Here is a 16,644-nt window from a genome sequence, read left to right as displayed (position 1 = left end):
ATACTACAGAGAGAGTGAGCCCCACAAGGAGATTTTGAAAGAGTGAACGGGGATCAGCTGTGTCAGAGGCACTAGACAAACCCACCTGGGTGTTAATCCTTATAGCACAGATGGAACGGATCTCAAAATAGTAACCTGGCAAGCAACAGAGAAAAAAAAAGACAAACAGAGAGACGAGAGCATGTGTGAGTGATCAGAAAAAAAGAGTGGAGTTCATAAATATTCCAGATTTTAGTAGATGCGACTTGACCAGTGACTCAGCCACTTCCCTCCCGCAGATACAGAGCAGTGAAATCCAGTGACCATAAGGTTTACTAGCAATTACCAGGTTAAATCTTTATAAAAAAACAAAATAACATTAATTTCATAAAACCACATTATTCAGAATCCATTGCATGTCTCATCTTTGGGTATGAAGTGCATCACCATTGGAGGTAGCAAACCTGGTGTTTCTTAAGTAACATATCTGTACAACAATATAATAGGACTATTTAGTTTTATTTTAACCCATAACAAGGCAATAAATAAGCATAACCCACTCAGATACAACTTATTCACCCTCAGCTGGAATCCAGCCTATCGCATCAGAGCAATAAGAAAAACCTCCCCTTAGGATTACTGTTCTGTGAAGGCAAAAGTTAACTCTTGTGTACAACTACCCTTTCATTAAGTTAATATTCCTGCATCAGCAAAAAGCATCCTCACTAACATGAGTTCTCCTGAAAGATCAGTGTCGGATCTCAGCCAAGAGCAAATCAAATCTCGGCGAACAAAAGTGACTTCTGCGTTAGCCACAGTGGTCTGCTCACTGATCTGAGAGGAAGCCCCATTAGTGAGGTCAGTGCACTGCACTCTACTTTAGACTCAGTGATTTATTTATTTGTTCCTCTGTCTCGGCATTGATTAATAAATGCACAGCAGACATCTCTTTGAAAGTATGGACTGAGTGGGTAGCAATGAATTTAAAGATTATCTGCTCAGCTAAAAATACTTTGATATTTGTTACTCAGGACGGAGCAGCACAGCCTTTATAGTAAAACATTTTAAAATACACTTCAAAACAATTATCCTAATTGGATCAACCAGTGTGTATGTGAACACATTTGACTAATAAGCCAAACTCAAATGAAAATTGAAATGAAGAAATTATTAAACATATTTCACTGAGGTGATAAAACAGCTAGATAGTATTGCATATCGGTTTTATACTGGTCTATAGTTTTAAAATATACCATTCAATAATCAGTAAGATGCTCTTCAATCTGAGTTAAAAAATAGGTAGAAAGCCAATGAGAAGTTGAAATACTCAAGGGAGTAACTTAAGGGAGTAACTATGGAACCACACGTTTTTTGTTTTTAAGAAAAAGGTCTGGAAAACACTGCCCCACAGCATGTGCTACTGCAAATAAAATACAATGAGTAAATCACACAAACATTTCAACTCACCTTTATTGGTGCAGGCGATCCACTGTAGAGGTGTAACATCATAATTGTGTTGACCCACTGAAAAGGTGAACACTCGAACCTTTGGTAGCACAAATGAGGAAAGAAATGAACTCTTCAGCACTTCTTAACCACAATTTAAAAAATGCCTGATGTGAGTTAAAGTTGTTACGACCAGAAGAAACGAACCGTTTTGTTGGGCCAGTTGTACTGCATGAACACATCCTGAGCCCTGTCCTCGCCTCCATCAGTAAACAGCATGATTATTTTATTGCAGTTGGCCCGAGGGACATTTGTCTTCTATAAAATAAATTTAAAAGGGAGATGAACGAGTCAACAGTGGGAAGACAGTGTGTGGAAACATCAGTATTGGTATCATTCCTAGTCTAAATCAATATATGACTTACATTTAACAGCTGGTTGAAAGCAAAATGGAATCCAGACTTGTAGTCAGTGGTGCCTTTAGCCTGCATCTGCTGCACAGCATCTTTGAAGATCTTTTTGTTGCGGACGTTAGCCTGGACAAGATGTTTGAAGCAGGGAACCACAGCCTCTGCCTTCTCGTTAAACTGAAACACAGCAGGAGACACAGTTTGAGCTTTAATATGTCCAGATTGAAGGAAACAAGTAAAGCAAAGCCAAGGGACAGAGATGTTAAATTATGAAGAGTCAGTGATGAAAAGTCAGTGAGTGAAGCAGATACTTACCCTGGCCACGTTGACATAGTCGTCATCAGACAAAGTGTCCAGCATTTCCGTCACTGATGCTTTGATGAGTTTCAGGGTGAGACCGCTGACACTGCCGCTCCTGAGGACACACATAAGTATCATCACAATCAAATGCTTAGTTAAACATGGCGTTACAGCAAACATAAGACAAAACACGATTTTACATAAAGGTATGCAAAATTATGCAGCAGCACATTTTTCAGATTGGCAGATTATTATTACCTTGTCTAGCTGTCTAGCACTTTGTGCAAAGTAATTACAGAGATTAATTTGTGCCCCACATGAATGGAGAATACGTGAGGAGAAAAAGCTTTTCTGAAGACTTTATACATGCTTCCTCCAGGTGTTCAATCATAAAACATGATTTCCCCTGCAGCAGTGATTAATCTACAGCGATACATTGGTTTTGTTTGTATTTATTTATTTATTCTGTGCTTTGCAGTCCACAGAGGAAAGCACTAATGTACAGTCTTCTAATAGAGTGTATGTTTGTTTTTCCCGAACACAATTTTCCGCAGTGATGCTAAAATTGCTAGTATAAAACCCCTTAATGCAAACCCCAGTGAACACATGAACAAACACTACTCAGTAATTATACTCTGATGTCCATAAGTACTGTATAAATATAGAGGCAGTGATTTTTAGGTTTTGGCCTATACTTAATTCAGCAGTTAGAGATTGCCCTCTGTTTATAAATCAATGTTTACGATTTGTGCCTGAATATATGGCTGCCTTTAAGGTGTTGTACATGTGATAAACCGAGTTGACAAAAAGTCATTCATGAGGGCAACTCTTAGATTTTCTTCATTCAACTCAATAAAGGATTAACCTAGAGTTCTAGTGAATGATGCATTACGACCGCAATGAAACAACTACTGGGACATTACAGCGTCAACAGACCGCTGTACTCGACCCTGAGTTTATACTCTGCCAAACACACTGTAATACCTGATTTACCATGGAAACAGGAATCATTCGTCTTATCATGTTAGGCATTAAACAATAGGTTGAAATGTGGGGAAATACACATATCCAAACTAATCAATGTGTTTCCCAAATGACTATTCATTTAAATGGTAAAGTTAATTTCACAATACACATTTTGCTGTGTTTTTTTTTTTTCAGTTATAGACAAAACATAATGTACAAACATTTAGATTTCGCTTGTGTCTCTTTTGATCATCTCTAACTTGACCTTTACGTTGTTACACATGATAAGCAATATGAGCTGCACTCTCAGCTTGTTTTGGTGCAGAGTCAGTGCCAGGTGCACTGTTTTTCCACTTTAACATGACTTTTTCTCGTTTTGCTGGGACCAGAAGCACAAAGAAGCTGCTCTCTTATGTGAAATTACACCACACATGGTCTTCTCACTTCACTTGTGAGTTGGAGAGAACTGCAACGAAGGCTAAGGATAACTTGCCAGATGGATTTCAACACAATTCATTATTTAAAAATGCAAAAAAAGGGAAAACATTTTTATATTCACAGGTCATGCAGTAATAAAAGCAACACACACTTGTTTTTGCCAGTATTGGATGCTACATTAACATGTCAGCTAATAAATTAACTTTTCAATCATTATCAAATACTTACACATCAACAAGAATGACCATATCTTTGGGGGACGAGGCTCCCTGGATGTACCTGTGTCAAAGGGAGAGATAGTATACGGTACGTTAATCTGCTGCACGTGTGATAAACCATCATGAAAATATCTAGAGCACCATGCTGTACCAGGGTCGCCTCCTGACGTCATAGAGGTCAATTTTGTCGGGGGCCTTCCAAGGTGTAGCTGAAAAAATGAAAATGTGTTTTCCTCATACTATTTATGAATTTGAGTTTGCCCAGTGTTCAGTCTATTTAACACATTCATGTCCAACTAAAAAGCTCAGTAAGGGTATTTAAAAGCTACCTGGGTAGTAGCGAGTGACGCCCGTCGCACTGCCAAATGCTTGCCACAGAAGTGACGGATCCTCCTGACTGTTCTCCATGAACACTTTCTCCAGCGCCTGCGTCCAGTTCAGCTCATTCAGAATGACTGGCGCTGATGGGAGAAGAGATAAGGAAAACACTAAAGGTGAAAATGGTGACAAATCAATTCATAAATTGATCTTTAAATGTGCAAATGAAGTGAGCAAACATTTGAAAACACCAGGTTCATATTGTTTCATTTTGTAGACATTTTAGAGTCAAAGTTTTTTACTCATATTAAGATTAAAAAAAAATGTGTATTGAAAATTCTCTGAAATATAAATGTGCAATGGGGAATTATCTTATGCTAGATTTAGTGAATTTAGGAGAAATCTACATAGTAAAATAAAAACCTAAATATGTATTTTCCACCAGTCTGAAACAAGTGATATTATAAAAGCAATACAGCCTAATATCTAAAAATTCACCAGTGATAACATATCCATTTTTTTGCCTGTGGTGTCTCGCCCTAAAACTTCTTAGGTATGCTAATAGAATATGTCAAACTAAATCAAAAGTACATGGCATCATTCTCTGTAGCAGAGAAGTAAATAAAACAATCAGAACTTCACTTGCCTCCTTTATAAATATCTGTGGGAATCTGAACAGCTGTGTAGGAATAGTTGACATTGTTTTTGAAGTTTGGATCGTAGACAAACTCCAGTTTGATGTGCGAGGGGTTTTCCACCTCTCCTTCTCCATCCATGGAGTACTATGAGGACAGGAGAAAACGTACATGTCACATACTCTTCTTCTATCATCAGCATGAACATTAAAACTACATTTTCACTTGCAGTAATTTCTTTATTATTTGTTAACTAGGACATTTTTGAACTTCAACTTGTCAAATAATCCCCATTCTGTCGAATGGCGTCAGTAATAAAACAAAGCAGAACATTATGTTTGTTTGTCTCCTACTCACATAATCCAGCTCTGCCTTGGAGTCATAGTAAGCCATGTCCAGCTCCTAGGAGGAAACAGATGCAGATATGCAGATTAGAGGAGGATGTAATGTTGGCAAACATGAAAACACACGAGGGCTAGTAGTCACTCAGTATACAGTATATATGCAAACAGGTCAGGGCTCCCTCTACACACAAAGAGGTAACTTATAAAGAGATATAACTATATATTGTTCTGGAATTATAAATAAAACTCACTAAAGATTAACCCTATAAAAGTGCATGTTTGTACTTGGAATGTCTAAATTCCTTGTTAATCTCTAATTAGCTTAAAATATAAATGTTATTTACATCTTTTCAATGAAAATCTATGATGTGAATAGTTTCAGTCAAAATGTATGATTGTAGAATAAAGGTTTCACCTCAAAGTCACTTATATAAAAATGTTTGGTTAACAATGTTGTAAGAAAAGCCTCAAATCCTTGTATCTTTTAAGCTGTACCCACCAAATGTTTGCTATTGTTTCTGCTCAGTACTGTCACATTATGACTCAGTAGACAGGCTGGGATAGAGCATCGCCATCTGTTGGTCTTAGTTTCTGAAGAGACCTAACATACTTCACAACAAACCAGACATCTACTCCAGCCTTCTATGCTCCTATTTATGGCTTTGCATATATTACATTTCAACTTAAATCAAGTCTCTCTTAGTCCGCTGTTTGTTGACTACGATCTGTCCTACGAGGAGTAGAGCTCTGAAAACATCCAGCTGTTTTCAGACAGTGTTTTTTATCAAGTGCAATAGTCCCTGTCCTTTGCCCACGGAAGGGCAAACGATACATAACGCACAGTTAAGCTAATTGTTCTTGATGACGATCATTGTCTGGCGAACAAAAATCACAAAGAAAAGGTTAAAAGTTAAGACTGCATTAACTTTAGAGCAGTGTTCTCCCTGTACGGAAATTAGAAAATGATAGTGTTCATTTACTGACGCGACAATTGATTTTAGATTGTATATATACATGGATATGTAGTATAAATACTGGATACGTAAATCTAGTAATATCGAAAACTCACAAGGTATGAGAGCAATCAGCCAGTGGCGTGTTCTGGAAAATGGTCAACAGGTGTAAAACAAGTCTTCATCATTTTCAATTATTGGGCTCAATTATGTAAAACTACCAGCCTTTTAAAATGATAGAGGGACACTGCGCCTGAGAGAAGAGGCTTTGAGAGGCCATGTGAAAGGATGAGGTTAACCCCGTCTCATTTTGCCGGGCAAATGAGGGAGGCCGAGTGGAAGAGTGATCTGTGCAGGACTCAAGGGAAACGCATGGCTGAGTGCGCTCTGTCATCTGTCTAAGTCAGCTGAGCGCTGAGGGATCTGCTCAGCTGACTGGTGAAAATCTTCCTCTTTTATCAGGTCGTCCCATTCGGCGCCACAACGCTCCAAGACATCAGACCCATCTGGTCTGAATTAAATCAGTGGTTGAATTTGACTGCGTAATGTTTCCACTCAGTTAGAAAAATAAGGACAAAGTAGTCTCAAAAACTTCACTGACAAATCTAAGTTTTTGGGTTTGAATACATGAGAAGAAGCAACATCAAAAGCTCTCAATGATTCAACAAAAAAACCTAATGTTATTTAAGATTTTACCTTGATTCCATCCTGCCATAGATGCTCTCGCTGGAGCCTCTCTGCTTCACTGGCTAATCTCTACATGTTGAACACAGAGAAACACTGAAATTAGAAGAGCGGGGGCGAGGACATGTCTGATAATACATTTGCTATCCAAGGGGGAGGAAGATTGGATAACTTCACTTGCAAAAAACAAATAAAAAATTAATAGTTAACATCTTAAGAAGAAATAATTACAGGAGAAAATATTTGAAGTTGCATAAACAAGTGTTTCATGTCTTTCAGGAAAATAAACTTACAACGAGTGCTTTGCGCTTCTTAGCCAGGAGTTTCTCTATATCCGAGGCCACCCTCTCCACAATCCTCCGAGGCTGATTCTTCACCAGACTGAACCGTCGCCTTTCTTCATTGTATATCTGTTAAATAAAAAATAAAAAACTTGAGAGCAGTAACAGATGAACAGTCGTTTAATAAGTCTCATTTGTTTTGGGCTGTATCTGTGATGTGTTATTTGAAAATAAAAATGTTCAAGTCTGTATTTTGAAAGTACCAAACAGTTAAGTAAATGGATGGGAAGAATGTCAAAGCCCAGGATCTCAGAACAACCCTGATAATAATTAAAATTCACAGCTCATGAATTTGCAAAAACAAATCCTTTTTATATCCAAACACTGAGGACACAGGGGAACAGTCACATGTTTTGTTTGTCTGTTCAATCCCAATCTAAATATGGATCCTTTCATGTGATCTGTTCACACACAGTGTCTGTTGTTTCTGAAGGAAGTTCAGACAGAAAAATCACATTACTGAAATTTCCTACCAATATGACATTCTCTTAGTCATTAAATAATATTTTTAATAAAATTACAATTATTGAACACAGATAATGAAGCATTTTGTACTCAAATATAAAGCATCAACTATAAACTAAATGTTATCCTATGCTTTAAGAGAATAGTTAACTAGTCTTTGATTATATGTTAGCATCCATTCAGAAATATTTTGTGTCTCCCTATTTTGTAGACAGATTCAGACCATCAGACCTTTAGTGGAAACACACCACAGTTATCATGAAAAAAGTGGTCTTCCAACATTGTTGCAGTATAAGTAAGTATTTCTAATGATTTATTACACCAATTTACTTTATGGGTCATCAGGAAGTATCTGGCAATTACAGCTTGAAGCAGCATGAACACTAAGAGCAATTTTCTGAGTAAGTATTTTCCTTCAAATCCAAATTATTTGAGAAAGTTTGGTGTAGAAAATGTTGGTACATCTTGGCATTAATTACTGCCTGTTTGCACATGCTGAACGCGTCTGTTCAGGAGCTAACAGTAGCACAGGGAGAGACTTTCAAAGCTTTAAATGGCGACTGAACTAAACACACACCACTGTGACTGGAAGTACAAAAGGTCCATTATCATCAGATATGAAGGGAAAGCTCGCTGTCTTGCAGATTTTAGGCCATCAGAGACACTACCTCATGAGGAGAAAAGTCATAGAGAAGATGACGACAGACAGTGACAATTGTCAAACCTGCATACCTTGTGTACCACAGCCCTCTACATATGAAAGACCTTCACAAAATAAACTTCAAAATATCCCTCAAGTTATGTACTGACCAGTTGCTTTATTGGCCCAAACCGCACAGATGGGAGCAAGCAGTAAAGAACAGCGTGTATCTGTGAAATGGTTGCTGGTAGGAAATAACTCCTCTGAAGAATATATTCAGAATCAAGATATATGGATGAAGAAGACATAGATAAAACCTTTAGCAAACTAGCCAGAATTAGATAGATTGTCAATACTATTACAATAACCCCAATACACTTAAATTAAATCCATAAAGCAACATTATGAATACAATTGTACCAAAAAGAAATCCCTTCTTCTGCTGCCTTACTGACTGGCAATAGTAAGAATGGTCTGTCTGATTTACAGAGTTTGCCTGTCCTCCAGATAATCATGTTTTAATTGTATTTCACAACAAAAACCTCCTGCCAAACTGCAACAAAATAGTCTGGAAAAATTCAAAACAGATTTAGAGCATGGCTGTATCACAGACTGCAAATATCTGCAATAGAAAATGGAGGCTTTATATTGTTTGAAGAATTGAAAATGACATTTGGTTTGAATTACAGGCGTTTAATCGACCAAAGAAGATTGCATCAAGTTTTTTCCGAGGAGAGGCGAACAATTTCATTAACATATCCAGAGCGTTTCAGGAGCATGAGGGGATTAATGAGGACTGACTGAACAAGGGTGTCTCACATCGAGGCATTACTGCAGGCTGCAGGCTGACCATCTGCTCTGCTGTGACACAACAGAGAGACACGTGCCGCTGCTCTGCCGAGGGAACGCCTCCACACATCAGAGCAGGGCTCTTCTGCAGATGATCTTTGGTCCTGTTTTTTACTTTCAGCCTGTCGGGGACAACTCCTTATTTTCAACCAACTGTTAAGAGCATGGTAATAGCTGTACTGTATTCCTATCATGCAACTTCAACTGCACTGAATCAGTCAGGTCCCTGTGAGAAATCAGGTGAAACCAGAGAAATTAGTAATTGTATTTGCATTGCATTTGAAAGGTCTTTAATTTCTATCTATCATTGGTATCTTTGTCTTTCTGGAAAGAAGACCACAAAGGAAGGAAGTATTGTATTGTATTTGTTACAGTGCATAAGTAATATATTTTTTTGTTTGTTTTGTAAAATGATTCAAATCCCATTATGTGCCAAGCTTTTGAGACATCCTTCACACATTTATCCTCGCTTCTTCTTTGATTACTTTTTTTTTGTGGTGCTCTCAGCATTGACCTTGAACATTAGACATTTCTAAACAAAGTCATTGTTACTTCGGATAGTCCACAGACGTCGTTGGCCACAGCTTTTTTTTACTGGAGCTCCTTTTGCAGGAGAAATAAGGACACCTCTTATTAAGATGTATAAGGACACCTCTTTTTTCCCCTACATAAATCAGATTACCTAAACAATGAAAGATACATGTGCATGAATACAAATAATGAAAGTACATTTTATCACTAGTAACAAATACATAAATGTAAACAATACTAAATATTCCCCATCTATTCACTGTGTTTGGTTCTGTGTATGTTCAGGCTTTGTAGGAATAAAGCCATGTGTGCAAGATAATGACTACACACAATAGATAATGTGCCAGCAAGACATGGTTTTATGTCTGGAAAAAAACATTGTGTTATTGGCTGCTCACATATTATATCATTAAAAAAGAAAAAAGTTCATTATAAAATGTCTCAGCTATAGCTTTGAAACTTAATGAATAAACAGCTGTTTTGCAGGCAAACCTCTCTCTGCGGTGTGTTTCTTGTTGAGTTTATGCATCACTATGATGAGTAAGACTTGTGTACTATAAAAAGAGAGATACACACTCACCCCTTTCAACTGCTGAGCTCCAGTGATGTGCTGAAAGACTCTGTCAATCTCCTGCTCGATACGCCTGGCCCAGTGCATTATCCTGTGGATAAACATCAGAGGCTGATTGTCACACCACTCATACAAATGACAAAGATGTGTGTGTGTGTGTGTGTGTGTGTGTGTGTGTGTGTGTGTGTGTGTGTGTGTGTGTGTGTGTGTGTGTGTGTGTGTGTGTGTGTGTGTGTGTGTGTGTGTGTGTGTGTGTGTGTGTGTGTGTGTGTGTGTGTGTCTTTCACAGAAGTAAGCATTGATACAACAAATACCTGGTAATAGTTTAATGAAACCCAAATAATGAAACCATTATTTCAAAGAAATTTGAAACAATTGATGTGGAAACGGTAAAAACTGTGTTAATGGTAAATGTAGTCAATGGAACAGATGTATTTCTCAATGACGTTGGCCGAGACAGAAGCTGGTAATGTCTGAGAAGTTTACACCTTCTGAAAACAACGTTGCTCACCTTGTGCACTTCTCGAAAATATCTCTTTAGGAGAAGAAAACACTAATCACGCCAATTCAGGGGTTCTTTAAACGACAAGTGGAAAAGAAAAGAAAATTTGACAGCAGGCTTTTGATGGGAATAAGCCTTCGTAATGTTGATATTGCTACCTAATCAGCTTTGTTGACTCATCATCATAATTCTGTGAAAGGATATTTGTGGAGCAAGAAAAAAAAAAATTTGCTACATCATTATTATATGATTGTGTAATCAGCCTTAAAAACATGCTGCGACAGCCAAGATCACTTAATGCAACTGGAATTTACTTGCAAAGCCGCAAAAAAGACAACTAATGAGGCAGAAAAACATAACGTCTACTATATGAGTGATAAGTATAACAACTGGGGGAATTTAGTGACAAAAACCAAGACAGTGACAGTTGTGAAGAGCAGCAACTGCCTCTCATTGTCAGGAATCTAAGGAAATGGTGTGGAGCTGTGAGGACTTTGTGTTTTGAAGATGCTCTTCAAACAAAGAACTGCAGTAATATGTTGGTTGTGTTATGTTTTTGTTAAACAACACAGTGTTTGTATCCATCGTATCAAACCCTGAGTTTTCACTTTTGAAACAGAAGATGTGGCTTGAATCCTAACAAATCTGTATTGTAAAAGTAAAATCAAAAGGCTTGAATGTGTAATAATTGTAAGTTGTGAGCATAATAATGACATATTATAACATCTTAAGTTGACATGGTAAATGTTTTAGCAAACAGTTACACATCCAGCAGATAAGGAGCATCATTAGCATTCATCTGGAGTTGTGCTTCTGGCCACCTGCGAATGTCAGTGACTCTTTTTCAGCTCTCCACAAACCTCCTGAGGGAAATATCATGCTCTCTGGCTGCTAAATGGTTCACTGTGTTCACCAGCTAGTCTCTAACTGTGCCTGTCTGTCATATGCTGCTCCTGAGAAAAAGCTGCCTGGTACGTCCAAAAACAATGCTATGAGAGCAGTGATCAATTTAAAATTGGAGGTTGTGCAGGATAATATTAGATGCTCAATGCTCCACAGGACAGATATTTGACGAGTGGAAATGAAACAAGTTGGATAATGTGAAGATCTAGGAAAGAACCCTAATCTTACTCACAAAACCATTTGTTTGATAAGATTCACGAAAGGGGTCCAGAATATATATATCATTTAAAATTAAAATGGCTTAAAGCCAAGATAATTGCAACACAAAAGCCATCATTATGTCATGCAGTGTACCTCATGTAAATTGTAAAAAGGCAAGGAGATTCTATTGTAGGTTTTTAACTACCAGCAACTCTTCTCACATTTTCTTGCGTAAATTGTTACCATAAAAAAATAAAATGTTATAGATGCTTAACTATAATTTTTTGTCGTGGTTCAATAGATTTGTGCATAATATTGAGTTTAGTACTAGAAAACCATTCAGTAGATTTTATTTGAACAAAAAAATGTATTCTTCACCCAGGTACTGTGGACTGCATACTTGATACTAATCCTTTGTTGTAGAAGTCTGATAGTTTTTCCTATCCTTCCCGCTAACATTTCATCCTATTGATTTCTCAACAATGTTATACTACAGCGTTTTGAAAATAAAAAAAGGAACAACATAAGCTGTTTTTGTTAGAGAGAGAAACAGTTCAGTTTTTTTGGAAATGAATCAAGTCAGCAGCAGAAAGACCACTGAGAACAACCACCACTGCACCCAAACGTGGAGGCCTGCCAGCACCAACACCGATAGTTTTTAGGTCTAAAATGAGAAAGACTGAGTGATAAAAGGTTTAAGACCTTTGCTTCAGCACTCCTACCAATACTTCTGTTAAATGTCAACTCCAACACAGAAATCACACCCACCATCCGCTGCAAACCAGAAACGCCAGAACCACCGGAGCACTGTAAGCACATGTGCTTACAGCAGCTAATTTCCTCCCAGCCTACGCAAACCAACCCAGCGCTTCTATTATGAAAAAGAGGGGAAAAAAGCTCACTGAGCACATAAAATGTATATTTTTCCTTTACATCCAGACATTCAAAGAAACTGGGAACCAAAACTGGCCTTGTTTACAGTGTATTGACCTAGAATCCTTTGATGACGGTGAGAGGCAGAGGGGAGGACATAGCTTGAATGTTTGTCGAGCCAGATTCAAACCCAAGAACTGGGCAGTGGGCACAGCATATAGGCTGCCAACTCTAACCACTAGGCTATCATGCAGCCCAAAACTTGAGTTTTAAAAAAAAGTTATTGACAGATAAACAAAATTAAGGCTAGTAAACGTGAACTTTTCAATGTTGTTTTTCCTGACAACACTTTCAAGGGTTTTGTTTCAGAGTATGGGAAGCTCACTGTGGCTCACAGGTTTAGTATCACTGCTCATAAATAGAGCCAATTTTAAGTTATTGGTGTGGCTGTAAGGTAGAGGAATAGAAGCTGTTCTACAAGAGGCAATCAAGTTTTTTAGAGACGGTATAATGTTAACTACGTGGCCAATTGATCACAAAACGTGGAGTTTCAGCTACGACTGACCAAGGAGAAATCAATGCTTTGTCCTTACTAATCAATCCAAGCATGTCACAATATTTTATTTTTATTTTTTATAACAAAACAAAGTCTTACTTTGTTTAGGATCACATTAGAGTAGCAGTTCACAGAGCCATCTTTAGTTATACACTTGTACAGAGAGTTGTTTCCTATTAGAGATTAAAAAATAAATAAAGGCAAATACAAAATTAAACAAAATAACAAATATATATATTGTTTTATCATTAATGTCTTTAAGTTTTGATTCCTGAAGCCTCATCAAGGTTGTAATTCTTCTATCATCAATGCTATCATACCAGTCCATAGAAGGGTGTCTGGCTTTAGCAATATATACATTCAGTGTTCAGTTTACTTGTTTTAATATAGTTTTAGAGATTATCCTACATTTGTTTAACTAATCAGAACATGTGTGTGCTATACTTTCTAATATATAGGCACTAATGCATTGAGCGCATAAAAAAAACTGTGCTCTGTATTTTTTCTTCCTTAATGCATAATCTCATTCTAACAGCAGCACACACAATGACGAACAAAATATCAGATCAAAAACAGCATCCTGCAGAATAAGTGTCTTGTATAGTCAGTGCATCAATGCCATGTTGAAGCGTATGCTATTATCCATGGCAAACATCATTGCTTCGGTTGTGAAATATGATTTAAAAGAATACAAAGACTCTCCCTGTTTTTCTAAACGTTGATACCATTTCCTCAAAAGACCCTGAGCCTCACTGAATACATGCAGTCTTTATAAAGATTCTCACTTCCCTCTGTTCACCTTTCGCACCTTACTGACTCAACTTGACTTTAAAGTAGTTTAAACCAGGAAATAAATCTCAATGCAAAGAAAACACCCTTGATCTTGTAAGTGTCGATTCATTATCAGTCCGAAAGCTCCTGGCAGAGTTACGAGACAAAATTACAGGTAAAAGTCTTGTTGTGCTTGTTTTTTATAGTTGGACGAGCCACAAATTACGACTCAATTGTCCAGATCTACAGAAAGACTCTCTTCATAATGAGGGCCCTATATTTGAATATTGTATGTGTCCCTGCTTTCTGATTTGAAAATAAGCTAAGCATGAGAATGAATGGACAGCCTATGCTTGATTCTCTGATAGAAATGTGCCAAGTTAAAGGGAGGGTTGTGGAAAAGTGAGCAGTACATTTTTAGTTGTATTATTCCAGGAACATTAAAACTAGTTCCTAAAGGGCCACTGAATATACTGTATGATTGAATGTCTGACAAGGTGTCTAAGAACAACACAGCACTATTTGAATGAGATTACTTTAGCAAAGACCACCTCTGCTGAGCAAATGAAAATGCTAATAAAAATGAAAACTATGCAGGCTCTTTTGAGACACATCTCCAAATATAAAACATTACGCGGACAATTGTGAGTCAGCATGTTTTGATTCTCACAGAATTTGTATAAAATATTGACAGTAAAAACACATATGCCACTTGGGATATATTTATATTTATATCAAGACCTTATATATTCTGTTGCTCTCTAATACCGTCATGTTTTCAGATCATGTTTGGCCATTCTACAATTGACTTTATAAAAAAAAACAAAAAAACAAACAAATAGTTTTAGCAGAAATGTAGAGCACACAGGCTCCTGAATCCCCCAACAATATAAAATGCAAGTGAATCGTTCATGATTCTTAGCCGATGTATGCTGCTCTTGCTTTCATAGAGTCTCTATACTCTGTGACTCAACAGCATGCTTCATGTCACACTGTATCAGATTGTTCTCATTAAATATTTAACACAATGTGTATCAAACTCTATGATACCATTTTTTCAGCATGCCAAGTGAATAGTGTACATTGTTGCATAAGCCAGCCTATTTTCCATCATTGTGTGGAGTATTATGATATGTTGGTGTGTAGATGTGATAGATAACAGCAGTTACATCGAGAGAACTTGGTCATAAATGCTATGAAATTGTAAGAACTCAAAAATGATGTTTCGGGTTGCCAAAACATGTTAAAAAGACCAGATTCAACAAGATAGTTGCACCACAAATGAATGAATTTAGCATGTACAAAGTGTTGTGTCTTCTGTGTAAATAAACCAGGTTTGTTACATGACTGTAGCTCACAGATATGCAGTGCTTCAACTGTGTGAGTCAGTGCAGCTGAAGCACAGTTCTAAGTTTTTTTTTTTCAGTGTGCTCCATTTCCTCTCCTCTCTCGAACCCTGTGGGACATCAGAAAACTCTGTATCGCATTCGCAGAGCTGCGATGAAGCGGCTGAACAGCACAGCGCACTTGTGCCTCGACTCTACTCTGTTACCTGCTATACTCACACACCCCTGGGATGAGGCATAGAGAAGCACTGTGTGATGTGACCCATATTCACTTGCAGCAGAGAGAATGAGAGGTGGAGAAGGTGGAGCAGCAGAGCAATAGGTAGAGCATACGAAGCAGAGAGGAGCCTTTACTGCTTTATGTATGAGAGCTATCTATCTATCTATCTATCTATCTATCTATCTATCTATCTATCTATCTATCTATCTATCTATCTATCTATCTATCTATCTATCTATCTATCTATTTATCTATCTATCTATCTATCTATCTATCTATCTATCTATCTATCTATCTATCTATCTATCTATCTATCTATCTATCTATCTATCTATCTATCTATCTATCTATCTATCTATCTATCATCTGCAGAGAAAGAGAGCAATGTAAGGGCAGAGTCAAGACAGAAGGGGCGGGAGTAACGGAAGAGAGGGCGAGGGGAATAAATCCTTACTGCTGCAGTATTAATTCTTAATTGGAAAGAGATCCTGTTCTTCGGCGTAGCAACTCTGCTTCATTTAGCTTACATGAAGAGACCCAGGACAGAGGGCTATGTAGCTGTTTCATACCACTCAGCAGAAAAATCAGCAGAATGAAGAAGGAGGAGGAGGAGGAGGTGGAGAAAGCAACGACTATACCGTACTTGAAATAACCCAATTCATCATAAAAGACTCACTTAAACACACACACACACACCTCCCAGATTTATAGACTCCTTTCCCAATTGGTAAATACACCTCTAGTCTCCAGTTGTGATTGGCCAGTAAACCTTCACTGTGTGCCCCGAAGATGAGAGGACCATCTGGCCTGCTCCTCCCTCCAGAGCAGCCTGATTGCAGAGCCTGGAGGTGGGCCCAGAAAACTGTAGTCCCAAGTTAAGTGCCAGCTGTACTTAACAGCAACGGGTTAAAGGTTGATAAATAAGTGCTAAGCTTGGGCTTGATTAAAATCGAGTCGCCTTTAGCAGGAATTTACAGTTAAAACCACACCTTTCTTCTTCTTTACAACATGGTAGGCATACTACTGTACAACTGAACATGCAGTGAGATGTTACCACACAGTTGATTTCTCAGGAGGTATAGAGAAGTAAGTGTTTCAAAAAATAAAGAAACATGAACACCCGAGTGGAAAAATCTAGTACTGGTGCACAGAGAGCAGCAGGGGGGAGGCTGAAAAAAGCCATT

General features: G+C 37.7%; 1 protein-coding gene across 3 annotated transcripts in view; it reads right to left on the bottom strand.

The window, feature by feature from the left end:
* The window catches only part of LOC134883435 (voltage-dependent calcium channel subunit alpha-2/delta-2-like), a 29,923-nt gene that overhangs the window by 12,277 nt on the left and 1,002 nt on the right, over positions 1 to 16,644 (bottom strand). For all 3 annotated transcript variants that reach the window (XM_063911796.1, XM_063911798.1, XM_063911797.1), the window contains exons 2-14: positions 10,098 to 10,179; positions 6,985 to 7,101; positions 6,704 to 6,763; positions 5,068 to 5,112; positions 4,722 to 4,857; positions 4,087 to 4,218; positions 3,909 to 3,966; positions 3,768 to 3,818; positions 2,151 to 2,250; positions 1,851 to 2,012; positions 1,633 to 1,743; positions 1,447 to 1,525; positions 86 to 135 (exon numbers count right to left, since the gene is read on the bottom strand). In XM_063911796.1, the coding sequence (XP_063767866.1) occupies positions 86 to 135; positions 1,447 to 1,525; positions 1,633 to 1,743; positions 1,851 to 2,012; positions 2,151 to 2,250; positions 3,768 to 3,818; positions 3,909 to 3,966; positions 4,087 to 4,218; positions 4,722 to 4,857; positions 5,068 to 5,112; positions 6,704 to 6,763; positions 6,985 to 7,101; positions 10,098 to 10,179 (1,183 nt within the window). The remainder of the gene's footprint in view (positions 1 to 85; positions 136 to 1,446; positions 1,526 to 1,632; positions 1,744 to 1,850; positions 2,013 to 2,150; positions 2,251 to 3,767; positions 3,819 to 3,908; positions 3,967 to 4,086; positions 4,219 to 4,721; positions 4,858 to 5,067; positions 5,113 to 6,703; positions 6,764 to 6,984; positions 7,102 to 10,097; positions 10,180 to 16,644) is intronic.

The sequence above is a fragment of the Eleginops maclovinus genome, chromosome 20, assembly GCF_036324505.1.
Source record: "Eleginops maclovinus isolate JMC-PN-2008 ecotype Puerto Natales chromosome 20, JC_Emac_rtc_rv5, whole genome shotgun sequence".
Taxonomy (NCBI): Eukaryota; Metazoa; Chordata; class Actinopteri; order Perciformes; family Eleginopidae; genus Eleginops; species Eleginops maclovinus.
Note: the sequence above shows the minus strand (reverse complement) of the source record. Positions and strands in the feature narration are given on the sequence as shown.